This window comes from Tarenaya hassleriana, unplaced genomic scaffold (assembly GCF_000463585.1).
Source record: "Tarenaya hassleriana unplaced genomic scaffold, ASM46358v1 Cleome32, whole genome shotgun sequence".
In the NCBI taxonomy this organism is placed as follows: domain Eukaryota; kingdom Viridiplantae; phylum Streptophyta; class Magnoliopsida; order Brassicales; family Cleomaceae; genus Tarenaya; species Tarenaya hassleriana.
The window spans coordinates 1,249,549-1,269,870 of record NW_010966372.1 but is presented as its reverse complement, the minus strand read 5'-3'; the positions used below and the strand labels follow the sequence as shown (position 1 = coordinate 1,269,870).

The 20,322-nt window shown below is 35.6% G+C and overlaps 3 protein-coding genes across 7 annotated transcripts in view; 1 reads left to right on the top strand and 2 right to left on the bottom strand.

Annotated features, from left to right (window-relative positions):
• LOC104821053 (beta-glucuronosyltransferase GlcAT14B) overlaps positions 1–756 on the bottom strand; it is a 1,966-nt gene extending 1,210 nt beyond the window's left edge. The window contains exons 1-2 of the mRNA XM_010551792.2: positions 165–756; positions 3–78 (exon numbers count right to left, since the gene is read on the bottom strand). Of these exons, the coding sequence (XP_010550094.1) occupies positions 3–78; positions 165–756 (668 nt within the window). The remainder of the gene's footprint in view (positions 1–2; positions 79–164) is intronic.
• A 2,025-nt stretch (positions 757–2,781) lies between these two features.
• Positions 2,782–6,183, bottom strand: LOC104821052 (LOB domain-containing protein 12-like). The gene is made up of 3 exons (XM_010551791.2): positions 5,779–6,183; positions 4,776–5,267; positions 2,782–3,008 (listed from the first exon to the last, which is right to left on the bottom strand). The coding sequence occupies exons 1-3, from the start codon at positions 6,171–6,173 to the stop codon at positions 2,942–2,944; spliced, it is 954 nt and encodes a 317-aa protein (XP_010550093.1). The 5' UTR covers positions 6,174–6,183; the 3' UTR covers positions 2,782–2,941.
• A 1,937-nt stretch (positions 6,184–8,120) lies between these two features.
• On the top strand, positions 8,121–18,794 carry LOC104821051 (inositol hexakisphosphate and diphosphoinositol-pentakisphosphate kinase 2-like). Of its 5 annotated transcripts, none has more exons than XM_010551787.2 (30): positions 8,121–8,139; positions 8,487–8,654; positions 8,805–8,864; positions 9,206–9,252; positions 9,425–9,508; positions 9,622–9,685; positions 10,227–10,380; positions 10,837–10,907; positions 11,054–11,158; positions 11,504–11,596; positions 11,852–11,926; positions 12,492–12,577; positions 13,164–13,370; positions 13,463–13,562; positions 13,670–13,740; positions 14,169–14,250; positions 14,513–14,671; positions 14,824–14,866; positions 15,021–15,103; positions 15,242–15,304; positions 15,384–15,458; positions 15,755–15,880; positions 16,303–16,544; positions 16,662–16,706; positions 16,830–16,896; positions 17,185–17,256; positions 17,398–17,633; positions 17,711–17,768; positions 17,907–18,149; positions 18,259–18,794. In XM_010551787.2, exons 2-30 carry the CDS (start codon positions 8,571–8,573, stop codon positions 18,523–18,525), a joined length of 3,162 nt encoding a protein of 1,053 aa, XP_010550089.1. In that variant the 5' UTR covers positions 8,121–8,139; positions 8,487–8,570; the 3' UTR covers positions 18,526–18,794. The 5 variants fall into 5 exon arrangements, with proteins under 5 accessions (XP_010550089.1, XP_010550091.1, XP_010550087.1 ...); XM_010551789.1 differs by lacking the exon at positions 8,121–8,139 and adding an exon at positions 8,146–8,248 and having other exon boundaries at positions 8,487–8,636; XM_010551785.1 differs by lacking the exon at positions 8,121–8,139 and adding an exon at positions 8,146–8,248.
• Positions 18,795–20,322: the final 1,528 nt, after the last annotated feature.

The window sequence follows — 20,322 nt, the reverse complement described above, 5'->3', positions numbered from 1 at the left end:
ACTCTTTCCAACCGATGTTGCTCGTATGATCGATGAAGTTAAGGTCCCGAGGCAGATACGAGAATGTGTGCAACAGATCTGGGTCGAATCGAAGGAGCCCAAGCCGTGAATACTCAAATGATCCAATTCCGAGGATAAAATCGAAAATGAGAAAGGGGTTTTACCATCCTGCGTGACGAGAGGGTAATCGGAGGCGCTGAGGTTTATGAACCAATCCCATTCTCCCCCTTCTCGGAGCAAAATCGCCGCCGCGTGAAGCGTATTTGCCACCATTGTCGGGCCACGGTACGTTACCAAATTCGCCTTCACGATCATCCGAACATTCTGGAATTTTCGGAACAAGGTGTTACCCGCGACGAACTTGCTGAGATCCAGCCGCTCCTCGGGGGAAGATTCCCGATCGAGGTGAACGACGTACTGGTTGTTCGGATGATAGAGCGCCATTAACGTCCGCTTCAGCATCTCGCCATCTCCGGCGGAGCCTGATACGAGGTAAGCGAATCGCGGCGGCTGAGGCAAGGCGGAGGCCGGCAAGGGCTTGATCCTGGACTCGACGAACACGGAGGTTCCGAATCCGTACAGAGAAATCGATCGGTAAAATGGAATCAAATGGGTTCTTCCCGGAGACGAAGCTAAGCCTGTAAGGAACAAGAGGAACAAAGAGAAGATCGATCCGATCACCAATGGCAGAACCCATTTCCGTTCGACGGCTTGCTGGTGTCGAACGTGCATATAATAGCTCTTCAATCTCTTCATTTTCGAACCCGAATTGGAGAATCCTACTCGGACCCGCCAAGGAATCGAAACGGGTCGGATTCGGATCCGAAGAGCTTCAGAGCTGAAGAAAAATGGATTCTTTGAAGTTTCAGATCGATTGAGGATGAAGCAAGGGTTCAGTGGTTGGAGTGAAGTCGGGTTTAGTTTAGAACGTACGACAAAATATAACAATACGTTTTCTTTGTTCTCATTTTCGGTGTTTATTTATCTTTCTAGATTTTAATTTTCTTATTTTAATTTCAAATCTAGCATTTGTTTTTATAGTATCACATTTCCATCTTTTTATTTTCGTATTTTTGTCAATAACTTATTTCGTTTATCAGATTATCTATATATATATATATATATATATATTTCATTTTCATTTGTTTTTGGGTAGGTGAGCAGATATGGTTGGAGACCTATACATACAAACAAATTCATGCATGTATAGTAAGTGCTTAAAATGATATTTCAGTCTGTCATTTTCCGTTTTAGTCTCCTTAGTATTTATGAATGCTTGACTTGTGTAGTTAGCCAATTCGAGGATTATTTATGTGCACTTTGACTTTTCATCTAAAACTATAGATTATAACTTTAATTATGCTGAATTTGTTTGCTAATACATGGTTCAAACACCATCAGTTTGATCCGCTCGATTATTTATTACTACATCTATTTGATATTTATACTATAAGGTATTTAAATATCGGTTTACATTTAAAGATTTAAATTAAAATATATAGTTTTTAAATGTTTTATGTAAAAAAATTATATTGGTTTATACCATATCAATCTTGAGTAGTTTAGGATACTTATTGTCCAACCGATCTCGATAGGACGAGCAAAATTAATCAAACTATACAACCAATTTTGAAATTCAATTTTTTTACCATTACTAAATACTGATAACGTAATGGTGGCAAAAACTAAGATTAATTATGTTTTTTTTTGGTGAAACAGATTAATTATGCTTTGATTTCTGTTTGATAATGTGTTAAAAAAATCTAGGAAAAAACCTCTGAAATTCTCAAACTTATAATTCGGTGGAAAACTAATTCTTGAATTTATAGGTGTTTCTATTTATTCCTGAATTTTAAAAATTAGACACAATAATTTCTAAACTTGTTTAAAAATATCATAATAATGCTAACAATAATTTTGACCAAAATAATGTGTTGAACAATCATATGTGACGCATGAATTGTCAAGACACATCAGATTTTTATACCATGTATGCAAAACTTGTTTAATAGACATAGAACCAGTTCGTAATAATAAAAATTTTGATTCACCGGAAGATCTGGAATAGCGATGCAGATCGAAATAATTACCATCACTACCGATTCTCGAGCTCTATGTCCAGATCGACGACGTCTCTTCCGAAATAGGAGCATTTGGCGTCGAAGTAACCGTCATCGAGCTAAATCTCTTTTATCCCAGATTTTTCGATGAGAACGACGTTGTTTAAGGAAGATACGCGGCGACTGAAAACATCAGTGATGAACCCAGAATTACCCTCCAAATTGTTACATTTACTTACTTTAAATTTTAGTATTGCGAACCGGTTTTGTTAAACTGTGTCTATTAAACCCGATTCTGTATACATGATATTAAAATATGATCTGTCTTGACAATTTTTATGCCACGTAAGATTGTTTAACACATTATTTTGGTGAAAATTATGTTAAAAATGATTATGATGTTCTTAAACAAGTTTAAAAATTATAGTATACAATTTTTTAAATTTAGAAATAAATAGACACATTTACAAATTCAGGAATTAGTTTCCATATGTTTGATAATTTTTAAGAGTTTCTTTTCAAAAATCTATAAACGAAATAAATTCTATGTAGTAGATCACTTGCGAGCCTAACAAAATAAATGCTATATAACTTTTTTATTTTATACCCTAAATGCGCTCCACAAATCCATAGTCACCTAGGTAATTATCCATTTTTATAACATTATTAAACATTCAAAAATCATGGACTCTTGTTTATTTCAAAGAATTCCTCCCGAAAACAAAGTAATTTTTCCGCAACAAAATAATTATTTACATACAAAAATTGTGAATAAATACCTAATTCTATCGGTCTTCGTGAGAAATAGTAAAGATACGGTTTTGGCATCTTTTTCAAAAAAATTTGTAAACAAATAAATGTGTTGCAAATAAAAAAAAAGGTTAAAAAAAGGTTCTTATGTCTTCCGTTTGCTCCATAGTCGTTAAGTTGAAACATGATGATTCGGCACTGTCACATTAAAATTTAAAATATAGTTAGGTATCTATTATATATTAGAAAAGAGAAAAATGTGAGAGTAAATAAACTATGAGAATATGTATTATGATAAATTATTGTTTTAATTTCATGTTATAAATAAATACAATAAATTAATTACGTTATTAACGGCGATTATTTTTTCACTCATAAAACTTATTAAAAACTTTTTTCGTATTAAAATATCATATTTTAAAATATAAATAATAATTTTTATCATCAAATATTTAGTGATATAAATCGTGATATATGATTTTTTTAAAAAAATAAAATACGATTCAAATATAAAAATAAAAAATAAAAAATTGAAAGAAATTTGATTGACGAAAAGTAGTGTGTCAACGAGTTAGTTCAACTCGAATTAAAACAAGGACTCATTTTAGAATGTGCAAAAAAAACTATAACTCAACTCGACCACCTATTTAACCAGTTAAACGAGTTATCTCGCGAAACAAATATAAGTATATATATATCCACAAACATAAGTTTAAATATTAAATATCAAACTTAAGTATGTAGAAGAATTTGTGTATATATAGCCAATAAAAATTAAAATAAATATTAATTAATTTTTATAAAATATAAAAAATAATTAAAAAATATTTCAACTCGTGAGTCAGTTCGGACTTGTCAAACTGACTCGCTAGAGTTAAAAAGTTTAAAAAATATTAGGCTTTGAATGATATTAGTTTTTATTTTGGGTTTTTGGTTTTAGTTTTTAGTTTTTGGTTTTTGGTTTTTAGTTTTTGGTTTTTGGCTTTTGGATTCTGAAAGTTTATAAATCTAAAAAAAGGTGGTTTTTAGTTTTTAGTTGATTTTTTTTTCATAAAGTAAATTTCCGGGTTTTTAGGAAAACTAAAATTTAAAAAACTTGATTGTCGGTTTTTTCACTTTTTGAAATCCAAAAACTCTGAAAACCATCTTCCATTCAACACCTTAGTTCTTCTTGGTAAAAAATGAATGGATAATGAATCAACCAGGAGTTGAGTTCATTTTGATATTTTAATAAAAAGTGAATTGGAATAAATCTATTATAATAATTTAATGATAATAAATTTTTCTAAAATCGACAAAATAAACAAAAAATAATCGAATAAGAAATATTTATATACCTTAACTCGTAAGCTTCTTATATATATAATAAAATCTTAACATGACGTTTTGAAGCTAAAATAAAAACAAAAAACTTAAATTTATCTTGATTCGTAAATTTCTTATATATATAATAAAATCTTAACAGACACTTTAAAACTAAAATAAAAACAAAAAAAATAAAATATATACATTGACTTAAGCTTCTTATATATATATATATATATATATATATATATATATATATATATATATATATATATATATGAAAGATCAACCAGATTCATATCTCCATCTAGTGGGAGTGATAGAGAAGAGAATATACTAGACCATTTTATCCCTACGTTTTAATGTAGAGATCTTCGAACTCGAAATCTCAGAACCCACGGTAAATAATTCTTATATATATATATTATAAAATCTTAACATGACGTTTAAAGTTAAAACAAAGATAAAAAAACTTTAAAAATATACCTTGACTCGCAAGTTTCTTATATATATATAATAAAATCTTAATATGACGTTTAAAACTAATAAAAACAAATTTTTTTAAAATATATACCTTAAAGCTTCTTATATATACAATGAAATCTTAACATGACGTTTAAAACTAAAATAAAAACAAAAAAAAAAGTTTAAAAAATATACCTTGACTCGCAAGTTTCTTTGGAAGCCAAATGTCGATCATCTGCGAGTGGATCAAATGACATCTCATCGTAATCGTGAGTGTCATCGATTTCGTGTTGAACAAAAGTATTTTGTTGTAAACTAAGGGGGTGATTATTTATTATTGTATTGTTATTGTTGTCATCAACAATACAATCATTATTTCCGTTATAGTTACTATTATTTTCGATCTGGTTATGATCGTAGAAATTGTTGTAGTGAGGTAACTGCATGACGTGGTGGTGTTCATGAGCTTTGATATCGAACGGCTTCATGTCTAGCGCCGGTTCGAAATTGCCGTTGTACTCATTCGGCATGTAGGGGAAGGCATTGTCGTCGGCTAAGTAATTGTCCGGATATGGCATAGGATCGTTCGGTTTCTCAGAGGTTTGGCCGCGGAATTGGTCGGCCTTGAGAGATGCGATCCGGCCGTGGATGTGGCGGAGCTGCTCGGTTGCATGGTGGAGCTGATACCTGATGATGATGCATAGATAGATTAGTCAATAATAATTAGAGCTGCTACCTGATTCGACCCGGTTTGGACCATCATCATCTCAAAAAATTTTGGGTTTGATCCGGTCTTGTGTTAGGAGCACCTAATAAGAAACAAAACTTGATATTCACACATAAATTCATGTATATTTGTGAATAATTAAGGTTTATGTTTGGTATTTATCGGTTTTGGTTCGATATTTAATGGTTCCGTTCGGAAACAGTCTATCTGTTCTACAAACAAGTTTACCAAATTAATGTGATTTCGGTTCGGTTCGATTCGGGTGAATTTCGGTTTGATTCAGTTCAGAACCAAATTATGGAACCGAAATGCTCGCCCATAAAAAACTGATCGTGAGCCGCTTCTTTACGTGACCGAGACTAGCTCATAAACCCATTTTTTAAACGAGTCGGCTCGACTCGTCTAAAAAACGAGTCAAGCCCATCCCCGAATCGTTGTAAGCACTAATAATAATGATAGTAATACACAGACCTGAGATGCCAGATGACTTCGCAGCAGCCGTGGACGGGGAATCTAGAGCGGATAAAAGATTCGTATTTGATGGATTTGACGGCCTCTTCACGTTGATCGGGAGGGACGTCCTTGAGGATCTTCTGGATATTGGAGACGCCAAAGAGACGGTGAGCGTTTTGGAAGACTTTGGGCTGATCCGCCGGAAAATATGGCGCGAGGAGGCAGTCCTTTTTGCAGCGACGGCGTTGGTACTTGCAGACGGCGCACGCTTGGCTTCCGGCGCCGGAGGACGATCCTTTCAGCGTCATGACCACCGAGGCGAGAATCGATAGTATCAACAAGACGATGACGTTAACGGCGTTATCTTTGTTAACGTTCTCCCTCCTCGTCTGACGTCCCGTAGTGACGGACATTGGCGTTTGCATTTTGTAACCCTTTGCAGCCTTCACTGAGGGAGTGAGACCGTTGATGAGGTGCCAATGTCTATATATAGAAATGGAAGTGTTCATAGATCAGGAGATCTCCTTGTTCTGGGTTCTGTTTATGACCAGGTGATTTTTTTTTTCTTTTAAAATTTCGGAACTAGAAGATCCTATTTTGTAGGGATTTTTTGTTATACCATGTTTTTCGCATTTTTCTTTTTTGTACGAGGACAACGTCAGTTAACTAATTACTTAAAAACCTAGTGTTTTCCTTTTCCTACTTGAATTGTGATTGTTATTTTTTTTTAGAAATCAAAACCAACTTATTCTTGCGTCTGTTACTTCTTTTAATTGATTTTAATCAATTATCACTTGGATAATTTTGATATATATCTGTAATATATTTATATCCCCTTAATGCCCTTTGCTCATATGAGGATATTATTAAATCTTTCTCAAGTATATATTAACCTGTTTTTCCTTATTAGACTGCATGTTATCAAAAATATAAAATGCTTGGATTCATACTAGTGTATATATACAATATGCCAATCATATTCCAAGTTGATCCGAAAACAATGCCATCGTATTTTACGCACAACTTTGTCCATCAATAACCGGTCGAGACAGATAAAATGTCTCACCACCACACGCATCACAAACCCCTACCAACCATCTTTCGGGTACAATATATCATTTTAAAAAAAATTATATCATAAATAATTTAGTATCTTTTCAATTTGTTCTAACTATAATATTTTATAAAAAAACAATTGCGATAATATCCACGATAAGATTATTAATGATAGTATTAAAACAGACGTTCAAGTTTTATTCTATATATAATAGCAAAAAAGTATTTTTAACTTTGAACTTAATAACAATTTTTTTAATAAACTAATCACAATAATTTATAATATATATACATAATTTTAAAATGGATATTTCAAACAATTTTGAATGGTCATATCTATATCTATATATATATATATATATATTAATTATGAGGTTAGAGAGGAAGCCGGTAACATAGATGAGAGAATGTAGGAGAAACATCAAATGAAGGCCTTTGATCGTTTGACTTAGTCAAACTCTTGTAAGCCATGCAACATCATTGTAAACTGCGCTTTTATTTTATTTTTATAATCAGAATGATTCCGGACATTCGACCCGACTACATCAACTCTAAATTCGGAACCAATCTTTGTATATAAACTATTTTGGTTTAGAAATTATATATCTCTCCACAAGTAAAATCGAACCCAACTAAACTTTTATCTTTTTTTCCCTAAATGTTATTTATAATTTATTGGTGTTTTATCTTTTATTAACGTATTATACCTCTATTTTTTCACGACTGTATATTTTGTTTGTATTTGAATCATACATCAATCAATTGATATAAAAGGTATTATTTCCTATTTTGCTAAAGTGCCAAAGTGAACTTTTTTCCAACCTTTTCGAGTATGAAAAGGTGGGAACGGAACAAAAAGCTAAAACACACTTGCATATTCCCGAATCCCAGATCTTATCTCTCCACCAAACCTTTTTCGTTTATTTATTTATTTATTTATTTTGTATTTACTTACCTTTTTTACCTCGTGCATATTATTATACCATTTCACTTTGAATTTTTTGTTCGCAGTTAACGTTTCCGTATAAGTTCGGTATATTTTATTTATTTTTTTCGATTTATTCAGAAATTCTTTTAAAATCGGCCCTTGCCTTGTAATTCAATTTTATTTATAACATCAAAGTTTTCTTTTTATATTAATAAACGTAGACGACGGATTCAAAAAGTTTACTAGAAGTTTTCAGTTTTTTTTTTACAATATAATATGAGATATTATATTAATACAGTTATTATTTGTCTAGTAAGCGATGCTAATCTATTTTTATTTTCCTTGAAAATGTCATCGCAACGGCTGTGACGCCTGTGTCTCTCTCCTCCTCCCTGGTACCTCACCGCTCACAATTTCTTTTTATATTTTTTGTTCTTTCTTCTAAATTTCGGTTTTCTGTCGAGCATTACTGCCATCGCTGCACTCGTGGTCATTGCTTCATCGGTACGTCTCTCTTTCTTCGTCGTCGTCATCTTCGTCTTCTTCTCCGGGAGATCTTCCTTCGTTCTCGCATCGCGGGCGTGTTTCATTCGTGCACTGTCGTCGTCCCTGGGAGACTTTCCTCGTTTATTCTTCGGCCATGTTTGCGGCGATTGCTTGAACTGACGAAAATTTTCTATTTCTGCTTCATCTTTTTTGATATTTGAATGAAACTTTTTGGATTTTGATTCTGTGATTGTAGATAGAGAACGTTGTTGTGTAGAGCGAGAGACAGAAACACAATCAGAATCAGGTTCAGATAGATATAGAGAGAGAAAGAGAGAGAATGGAGGTGGAAGGAGGAGGTGTTGGTGGGAAGATAAAGATTGGAGTCTGCGTCATGGAAAAGAAGGTGAAAAGCGGCCCCGAGGTTCTGTTTCCCTTGGTGCTCGTATTTCGCGTTTTGCGCTGACATGAAATTAAGACGATTGTTTGAATCCCTAATCTGATAATGCGGTTCGATCGGTGGGTTTCGCGATGTGATCTCATTCATAGATTTGATTGTTGGACTTGCTTGTAGGTGTTCTCGGCTCCTATGGGACAAATTCTCGACAGGCTGCAGGCGTTTGGTGAATTTGAGGTGGCACACTTTTCGATTTCCGTTTTGAATCTTTTGATTGAAGATCATGTAGTTTTCATGACTTTGATTTTATAAAGTCGGGCTTGTTTTCGATTGTTTGCTATTCACGTGAAGCGAGGGAGTTTTTTTGTAGTGTTTTTTTCTTTCTCGCAGTCTGCTTATAATTTAGAAGTATTGAAGCAAAAGTTTGTTAGAAGCGGCATTTTGGTGTCTTTTCTTCTTTTTAGTTCTTAGGCGTCGTTTGCCTTTGTGGATTCATTGAGTGGTACTTTTCATTGGTCTATTCCTCTTCTTTAATAGTGACATCTCATTGGCCCCCTTTGCTTCCAATTTGTTCCTAGATCATATATTTTGGGGATAAGGTTATACTCGAAGATCCAATAGAAAGGTACGGCTCTGTGCTAACTGATGAATAATGCTTCTAGTGTTGTTTATGTCATGTGTTGCATGGATCTGTCACTTCTGCTTTACCCATTTGTTGGGATAAACGTGTATTTTAAGGATTAACAAATAAGGACAGTACTGGAACCAGAACTTCACCAGGGACTTTGCTGTTTCAGCTGGCCGGTCTGTGATTGTTTGATTGCTTTCCATTCCTCTGGATATCCTCTAGACAAGGCCAAAGCATATGCGGCTTTAAGAAAGTAGGTCTTTCCTTTTATTTCTTGCTGTTATTCAGTTTATCCCCTCTACATTCTTGATGCAAAGTATACGGGTGTAGATTTTGAGGTAGACTTTTCACACTTCTATGATTCAGGCCTTTTTTAGTGAATGAACTGGAGCCACAACATCTCCTTCATGACCGACGTAAAGTATATGAGGTATGCTCATTAGATTTTGTGGCGGCGGGAATTCACTATACTGTAGTGCTATCGGGTGTAAGCTGTTTGGAAATTGAGAAGTTGGATCTCATTATCCTTTCTCTGCTGAATGAAAAAGTTTGAATCCGTTATGTTGCGCTTTTAACCCTTGCTTTATTGTATTTTCTCATAATGTGCTGGCTTATCAGACCACGAAGCATGAAAATATAGCTCTTCATGAGCGTTAGTAGAATTTACATGAGTTGTCTTGATTTTCATGCTTTCCGTCTTTTTTGTTCAGAATTTTGATCAATAGTTCTTTTCTTTTGTATTGGTTGATTGATTTTTGCACAGGGTGACCATGCCCATATGAATGTTTGCCCCTATTTTGATGTTTGAAGCCTCAGATGGCCCTGTTCAACTGATTTAGCCATAGATCAGATTTTCCTTTTTTTCCTTGTCTATTTTGATTCTAAATTCTTTTTTGTTTATGACAAGCAAGAGCTACATCGTTTCTCCTCTATTAAGAAAAAAAAAAGGTTCTATTTGTGTACGTCTGCAGCATCTTGAGATGTATGGCATCCCAGTTCCTAGATACGCTTGTGTCAATAGAGAAGTACCATGCCAAGAGCTTGATTATTTTGTTGAGGAAGAAGATTTTGTTGAAGTTAATGGAAAACGTTTCTGGAAGCCATTTGTGGAAAAGCCTGTTGATGGTGAGCTTTTCTTTTTGCTCTTGCTCTAATCATCTTTACTTTTTTTTACAGTAGCTTCTCGATTATCCATAAACGTAAAACTCAAACTTGAAACTGATTCTGGGGAAAATTGTTCACTTTCATATTCTGTTTTGCTGTATTCTATTTTTTGTCTGCGCACAAAAATGTTTTGAATAAATGCATCTAAAATGTGTTGGCTGCTTGCTGACATCTCTTCCTAGCAAAAATGTAAACTGTGATTCAACCTGAACGCAATTTGACCGTAATAGCGTACATTTTCTTGCAAATTGTCTGATTTTTCTGAGCTTCTGTTTGTAAAGTCTTTTGAGGGAGTTTTTCTTTTTGTTTTCCGTCGCTTGTTGGTGGTCAACCCCTTTGATAGAACTTTTTCTTTCAATTTGCAGATTTTCAATGTCTTGCCTGCTGTTGTAATTGACATTCTTTATGATTGTGAAGGAGATGACCATAGTATAATGATATACTACCCTAGCTCGGCAGGTGGAGGCATGAAAGAATTGTTTCGTAAGGTACTCTGCATTTTTTACATGGAACTTAGGTGCCCATATATTTAACTGTTTAATTTAAGATTATCACAATTACTTGTGGTATATTCCTCTGGTTTAGTTGTTTGTGTGGCTATTTATATGTCTTGAAACCAAACATTTTAATTTAGGTTGGGAATCGATCAAGTGAGTTTCATCCTGAGGTCAGAAGAGTAAGGAGAGAGGGTTCTTATATATACGAGGAATTTATGCCCACTGGAGGGACTGATGTTAAGGTGATGAATATATTTCTATCAATATATTTCAGGAAAAGCTCATTTATTTATTTTTCTTGTTCTAGCCACTTAAATTGGGACTAAGGTGATGTTGATGTTGATGATGTTCTAGCCACTTGATTTTGTGAGAATTGCTATGCTTGTGGTTAGATTCTTGTTGATATCAAGTGTTCTGAACTTCAGCAAAGGGTCATTGATGTGCAAAGGTTCTATGATTTCATGTTGCATGCTGTAGTAGAACCAGACCCAGCATCTATTGTTGGTTATTTTATTCTGCAGATTATTTTGGGTCATTTAGCTTGGCTTTCATCACTTCTTGATTGACAACCAAGCTGGTAAATACAGGTTTATACTGTTGGTCCTGAATATGCACATGCTGAAGCGAGAAAGTCACCTGTTGTGGATGGTGTCGTTATGAGGAATACAGATGGGAAGGAAGTAAGTTTGTCAATTGATACCGTAAGATTATGCATGTCAAACCTAGCTCCTGTACAAGAAGGAACAATTATTTGAATAGAGGGCCTGTGGTCTGGAAGCTCTTCATTTCTAACAAGAGGACACATAGGCTTTCAAATTTAAACCTTAATTGGGTTATGAAGAACCTATGAAGCAAAATAGGCTAGCTCTTATTTGGCCAATATTTAAAGTATTGGCATGCAGGTTCTGATTAGTTTTTATTATTGCATTCAACAGGTTAGATATCCAGTTTTGCTAACACCTGCGGAGAAACAAATGGCGAGGGAAGTTTGCATTGCTTTTAGGCAAGCGGTATGTGTGGATCCAATTCTCTTGTTGTCATTGTGTCTTACGCACCTATTCCCTTCCTTATTACTGCATATGTGTGGATATAAAAGGACACACTGCCTCATTTGTCGTACTAATTTCTTGGCTGACTGTGAATGAACTGATCTTGTGAAGTACTGATGAAATACGATACATCAAGTAGCCTTCTGAAAATAGTTGTCAAATGGGTTTAGTAGAATGTAGAACTGATGCTGGCATCTGTTTTGATATTTTCTTTCATAGACAAATCTCTGGTGATGGTTTAATTCCCAATGTGCAAGCTCTGTGAAGAGGAACTGATTACTTAGTCTACTTGTAGTTACTCTAACTATTTGTTCTGTTATTTACAATTAATGATTGTATCTGTTTTTGTTTGGCATTATATTTTGTTCTAACTTGGATGGCAAGCTGGCTGTACGCTCTCAAGTGCTGTAGGTAGATTGTGATTCTTAACATTTGTCTGATAAAAAGAAAGAGCGAAAGATAGTATGGAACTGTTTGATTTCATGCATAAACAAATGTCTGTTTCTTCATTGTTTCCATTTTGCAGGTCTGTGGGTTTGATCTCCTGCGCTCAGAGGGTCGTTCCTATGTTTGTGATGTAAATGGATGGAGTTTTGTGAAGAACTCTTACAAGTAAGATAGCATTTTGGGCTTCTACTTTCTTCTCTTGTCATTCATGTGCTTTTATTAGATATTGGTGAGGCAAGCAGCAACATAACTGGTTTAACTTGTAGAATATATATATGCTCAGACTGTTCCAGCCATACGATTAATAACTCATGTTCATGAATGGGATACAATCCTAGACATCTTAAGCAACCTTTCTTCATTTTTGTTGGCTCAAATGCACATTTTGGCTATAACTACACAGGATCCTTTGATCTTAGATAACTTTTCTTGTCAACTCAAAGGTTCATTTTGGCTATGACTACATAGGATCCTATGATCTTAGATAACTTTCCTTGTCAACTCAAATGTTCATTTTGGCTATAACTACCAAGGAGAGGAAAGCCATTGGCCGACCTGTGCCTCGACCCACTTAGATGACTCTAGGAGACTAGGATGACTTTGAAAGCTCAATGTTGCTCTCTCTATTGTACTTGAAAGGCTGAGATGAATTCAAATGTGTGTTGCTTTCCTCCTTTTGTCACTCTCTATCTGTAGTTTTTTCGACATTATATCTAAAGTACTTATTAATCTCTCCCACTGTGACTGTAAGGTATTATGACGATGCTGCCTGTGTGCTGAGAAAAATGTTTTTGGATGCAAAGGCTCCTCATCTTTCTTCGACAATTCCTCCCATCTTGCCATGGAAGGTCAATGAACCTGTCCAATCTAATGAAGGACTAACTCGCCAGGGGAGTGGCATTATTGGCACCTCTGGGCAATCGGAGGAGCTACGTTGTGTCATTGCTGTTATCCGGCAGTATGTTTTATCATAAAATTACCTATCCTCTTTCTCCACCTTTCCCTTCACCCATGTTCTCAGAAGTTCTTTATTTTGTTTCAAAATAACAGTGGCGATAGAACAGCCAAGCAGAAGGTGAAGCTAAAAGTTACGGAGGAAAAGCTGTTAAACCTGATGTTAAAGTACAACGGGGGGAAACCAAGAGCTGAGGTGGGAGCTTTTCTTAACTCTGATTCCATCTTGCTTTTGGAAAATCTCTTTTTTGGTTCAATATGTTTATGCAATCAATGTACGTTTTCTCTGTTCCCATTTTGCAGACCAAACTTAAAAGTGCTGTCCAATTGCAAGATCTGTTAGATGCCACAAGAATATTAGTTCCTCGTGCAAGGTAGAACCTTTAATTCAGTGACTACTGTGCTTAGTCATCAATTTGTGTCTGGTCTGCTAGGCATTTTTCTTTGTCTAAGTTCATTTTCAGAAAGAATTTTTTAATGACTCAAGAGCCGTGGCACTTTAGGATTTCATGCATGGGTTAAAAAAATTCTTTGGATGGAAGGATCCTACATCATTCTTGAAACATTTTCAATTATTCTGTTTTATATGATGATTTCTAATGTTCCTATTTATTACAATTCATGAGTGTAGCAGTAACTGAACACTGAAAACCTGCATGCTATATTTCTGTTCACCATACATTCCTTTACTGAAAGGTGCTTTTGTTTTGTATAATAATATTTCATGAACCAGTATTGTATATCATGCTTTTAACTTGAGGTCTAGTAACAACCTATAATGATTTCTCTTTGATTTTTTTAGACCGGGTCGTGAAAGTGATAGTGATGCAGAAGAGCTTGAACACGCTGAAAAGCTTCGACAAGTTAAAGCAGTTCTTGAAGAGGTGGAATCTTTTGATAATTTTACTGTCCTCTTTCTTTTTCTGTGTGCTAAATCTTAAGTAAAGTTTCATGTAATTCTGACGAATCTCTTCCATCAAATGAATTATATGGTATTGCCCCACTTTCATTTTTACGGCAGCAGTTACTGCCACATCTTCCTATTTTTGGCCATTCGAGGCTCGAAGTTATAAATATATATTTTATGTTTGGAGATAGCTTTTTCATGCAAGTTACATCTCACGTTGTAGATGTTTTTATTTTTAGGGTGGCCATTTCTCTGGTATATACAGAAAGGTTCAACTCAAGCCATTACAGTGGGTTAAAGTACCAAAAAGTGATGGTGAAGGCGAAGAAGAACGGCCTGTGGAGGCTCTTATGGTTCTGAAATATGGGGGGGTTCTTACACATGCTGGCAGAAAGCAGGTACTGTCATCCAGTATCTAAAAATGTATGTCGAATGTGTTGTCATAATCTAGTGATGTACTGACGAGGGGAGGTGTCTTAAGCAGGGATTTCTTGCCGCAGGTTGTTGATAAATTCTTGTCTTATTGTCTTTGATGTTTGTTTTTCTGCAGGCAGAAGAACTTGGTAGATACTTCCGGAACAATATGTATCCAGGTGGCACCATCTTATCCGCATTTACATGTTCAATCATTTTTACGTTCTGCTTTCTTGCCAGTTCTATGCAACTTTCTGGAGCAGTCTAGTGAGTTATGATGATCAATGTTTGCTTGAGTGGTTTATGAAGGAACGGTATATTCTTCCATTGCAGGTGAAGGGACTGGCTTGCTTCGACTCCACAGTACATACCGTCACGATCTTAAAATTTACAGCTCCGACGAGGGACGTGTTCAGGTACAACTTCATACGGTTTAAGATGTGAAGATGGAAAAATAATATGGTCCTTTGCTTAAATTTTCTCTACTTCCTTCACCAAAAGATGTGATAGAGGTTCCAGAAAAAAAACATGAAACCGTTTGGCATTGTTGACAGATGTCTGCAGCTGCTTTTGCTAAAGGCCTGCTTGACCTAGAAGGACAGCTGACACCAATCCTGGTTTGCCTCTTTTATGCCAAGGCCTTGTATTGCTTCACCATGCAATATGATCATTAAACTTTGAATCATCTTTCTCTAGGTTTCTCTGGTCAGCAAGGATTCTTCCATGTTGGATGGTCTCGATAATGCCAGCAGGGAAATGGAAGAAGCCAAGGTTTGTCCTCCTTTTGACTAATTATTTTGATCTAATAGCATGTTTTGGTTACTCGTTTGAATGCAGTTGCACGTTTTGTTAATTTGTTTGTCCCATCAATTTTGACCTCTGGAACATTCTAAATATTTTTGCACTCAGATTTTCTATGGGTGAAACTTTCCTTAAAAAACTGTGCTTTCTCAAAAAACACCTTAAAACATACGTGTTGGAATGATGATCTGTAGATATCGTTTTGTCCTGGCATGCTCAGATAGTTGGATATGTTTGGGTTTTCTTTTGCTCAACTTGAAATGCAGGCTAGGCTGAACGAGATCATAACTTCTGGCATAAAGATGATACACGATACTGTCTCTTCTGAATTTCCTTGGATGACTGACGGAGCTGGACTTCCTCCTGAGGCTCATGAGCTCCTACCTGAATTGGTAATCACAATTTAGTTTTGTGTGTATATAATAGTTTATCAGGAGAGGAGACTGAAATAGAGATGGGGAGTGCTTTGTACTTGATCTGTTTTTTTGGGTCCAATTGCATTACTGGCCATCGGCAAAATAGAAGTAACATTTTGTTTCTTCGTGAAATTAAATGGATATTTTTTGTCCATCATCCTCTGTGGGGCATTGTTTCATCTCTGTAAGAAAATAACATTGTTTAGTTCGGTGGACACATGTATACCGTTTGTGACACTCATTTCTCAGTTTCATTTTGCTTCCAAATTATTCGTAATATGTTCTGTTAAGGGGAACGCTTGGTGGTTCTTCCTTACCTGGCGATGTAGTTCTGGTCCCTGGAGGCACAAGAATGTTGTTTGTTCTAATATCTGATGTTATGCTTTCTTAATAAACAGGTAAAACTGACAAAGAAGGTGACTGAACAAGTAAGATTACTTGCAAAAGATGAAGATGAGAATCTTACAGAGCCTAGTGCCTATGATGTAATCCCTCCGTATGATCAAGCAAAGGCCCTTGGCAAGACAAACATTGATGTTGACCGAATTGCTGCTGGATTACCTTGTGGTAGTGAAGGATTCCTTTTGATGTTTGCTCGCTGGAGAAAGCTCGAGAGGGACCTCTATAATGAAAGAAAAGAGTAAGTATATGGCCATACCGAACTTGTCAATGTCTTCCATATTTTCATCCTATTTTCTGTATGAGGTTTCTGGAACCCTGGATTTCTTAGAGAGCCTAATGATTGATTTAAATGCAGCCGATTTGACATAACACAGATTCCAGATGTTTATGATTCATGCAAGTAAGTATTGTATATTGCGGTCTCTGTCGATTCATTTGGAGATGCTCCTTTTATCCTCCACTGTTTTGTCCTAGCTCTAATATCTCCTGTTTGTGTATTCTTCACACTTGTTTTTGTCACCAGGTATGACCTGTTGCATAATTCTCATCTCAACCTAAATGGATTGTATGAACTGTTCAACGTTGTGCAGGTATGCAGAAAACTTATTTTCCTCTTTAGCTCTCTTGGGAAGTTCAAAACAACCTGTTCAATGGTTGATAAAGAACTCCCACTTATCTGCTGTCCTTTTTTAGTGACGAGGATGTCTTATATCTTTCGTGATTGAAACTATGCCTTTAATTTCAGAACCTGATCATCTAGAGTCTCTAAGTAAAGTTGCAGAATGGAGAGTGATACATCTCCTTTTTGCAAGTCTATCATCGTACACTGTGACTGTGTTGCTTATAATTATAACAGTTCATGTGTTGTGTGATTGCAGTTGCTTGCAGACGGTGTAATTCCAAACGAGTATGGGATCAATCCACAACAAAAGCTGAAAATCGGTTCCAAGGTGGGGGTTCCTTGCGTGTGACATTCCTGAATAGCATCTGCATATCCATTATCCTCTTCTGGAATATATCTGCAGGGTTATCTGTTTTCAAAGGCTCTCGTGGCTTAACTTCTTTTGTTTGTTGTAAAAAAAAATTAAAAGATTGCAAGGCGCTTGCTGGGGAAAATCTTGATAGACTTGAGGAACACACGAGAAGAGGCCATGAGTGTTGCTGAGTTGAAAAGCCGCCAAGATGAAATATCTGTGTCGTTGACCAGAAAGGAAGGGAGAAGCAGTCAACCAAAGCTTTTCATCAATAGCGAGGAATTGAGACGGCCTGGCACTGGTGATCAAGATGAAGACGATGATAAAGAGACCAAATACCGTTTAGATCCAAAGTAACAACAAACAAACGCTTTCCCACCTTATATTTTTCACGTCTTCAATGTTTACCTCTCTGCTTGCCCCTTTTTAGGTACGCGAATGTCAAGACACCCGAACGTCATGTGAGGACACGTCTCTACTTCACATCCGTAAGTGTACCCTTTTGGTTCCCTTCATTCCCTGTCCTCTCATCACTGTGTTCTACTATGTGTACATCACCACCTGCGCTTCCCCTTATCTGTATATGTAAATAGCTTTTTTTTTTTAAAAAAAAATGGGATTGACAGGAATCCCATATTCATTCACTCATGAACGTACTCCGCTACTGTAATCTGGACGAATCACTCCAAGGAGAAGAAAGCCTTGTGTGCAAAAACGCATTGGAGCGTCTGTGTAAAACCAAGGAGCTTGATTACATGAGCTACATCGTCCTTAGGATGTTCGAGAACACCGAGGTGCCTCTTGATGACCCTAAGCGTTTCCGCATTGAACTAACATTTAGCCGAGGCGCTGATTTGTCTCCCTTGGAGGTATAAACCAATTCCCTTTTTTATATCATACACTCTGTTACATGTTTTGAAAAATAAAACAGAAAGAGGAGAGAGTAATGTATGTATGTGGTGGTATGATTTGGAACAGAAGAACGATGGGGAGGCGGAGTCGTTGCTGAGGGAGCACACCCTCCCCATAAACGGGCCGGAGAGGTTACAGGAGGTAGGGTCGTGTCTGACGCTGGAGAAAATGGAGAAGATGATACGTCCGTTTGCAATGCCGGCTGAGGACTTCCCTCCGGCATCTACTCCAGCCGGATTCTCCGGCTACTTCTCCAAAAGCGCCGCTGTGCTCGAACGTCTCGTCAACCTCTGGCCTTTCCACAAGACCTCCGCTTCTAATGGAAAGAGCTGATCCAATCAAAGAGAGTCTCTCTCTCTTTCTCTGTTTGGTAAAATTTTGGGATTTTTTTTAACAATTTTCTTTCATGAATTTAGGCAAGTTAGATTTTAAAGCTTTCATGCGGTGGATTTATCGTTTGCTCGTTGATGCAATCCGGAACTCGTCAAAGAAATTCGTTTATGGGTTCTGCTGTCATTATTTGTCTCGCAAAATTGGACTCCTTTGAATATTTTGGTATCTTTTCTTTTTTTATTGGAACCACCGGAATCCTTTTTGTGACTGTTGCGGTAGGGTTCATTTATAAAAGGAAGAACATAACCAAGTCATCCTTTGACATATTCAATTTCTTAATAAACGGCCAAATGGGTGATTTTAACTTGTCACGAAACGTATTTTTCTCCACTCCTATTATATCCCACCAGCGGAAAAAAAAAAAAGAGCTTGCGGGTTTCTCAAACCGTAATTTTATGCATCTATTTTTATGAGATAAAGAGTAACATGACATTGTTGCAGAGTCATTTTCATTTTTTTTGACAGCATCCAAATTTCTTTTTTTATTTATAAAGAAAGGGAGACCGTTTTGGATTAGTATCTGGATAAATATTTGGGAAATTATTAAAAAAAACTGGGTTGTTGTCTTTTTTATGAATCTTTTTAACCGATTTGTTTAGATTCACCGAAATTAAATGGAAATAAAAAAGATGAAATATAGAGGTTGGTTCTGTCCGGAACAGAGATAAACTCCCGATTGGTTCGGACGATCGGGTCGAGATTTGTTCATGCTAGAGTGACAATCACTCGGTAGAAATATATCAGTAACTATTATTACTTATTTAAATATATCAATAAACTATTATTACTTATTTAATTAATACTCGGTGAGTAATTTAGATATTTTTGGGTGTGAATATGCTCCTCTGCAGCAATGTCATGTTTTGGATTAGTGTTTGGATAAATATTTAGGAAATTATTAAAAAAACTGGGTTGTTGTCTTTTTTATGAATATTTTTAACCGATTTGTTTAGTTTCACCGAAATTAAATGGAAATAAAAAAGATGAAATATAGAGGTTGGTTTTGTCCGGATAAGAGATAAACTCCCGATTGGTCGGACGATCGGATAGAGAGTTGTTCATGCTAGAGCGACAATCACTCGTAGAAATATATCAGTAACTATTATTACTTATTTAAATATATCAATAAACTATTATTATTTATTTAATTAATATTCGATGAGTAATTTAGATATTTTTGGGTGTGAATATGCTCCTCTGCAACAATGTCATGTTTTGGATTAGTGTCTGGATAAATATTTGGGAAATTATTAAAAAAAATTGGGTTGTTGTCTTTTTTATGAATCTTTTTAACCGATTTGTTTAGATTCACCGAAATTAAATGGAAATAAAAAAGATGAAATATAGAGGTTGGTTCTGTCCGGATCAGAGATAAACTCCCGATTGGTTCGGACGATCGGATAGAGAGTTGTTCATGCTAGAGCGACAATCACTCGTAGAAATATATCAGTAACTATTATTACTTATTTAAATATATCAATAAACTATTATTATTTATTTAATTAATATTCGATGAATAATTTAGATATTTTTGGGTGTGAATATGCTCATCTGCAACAATGTCATGTTTTGGATTAGTGTCTCGATAAATATTTGGGAAATTATTAAAAAAACTGGGTTGTTGTCTTTTTTATGAATCTTTTTAACCGATTTGTTTAGATTCACCGAAATTAAATGGAAATAAAAAAGATGAAATATAGAGGTTGGTTCTGTCCGGAACAGAGATAAACTCCCGAT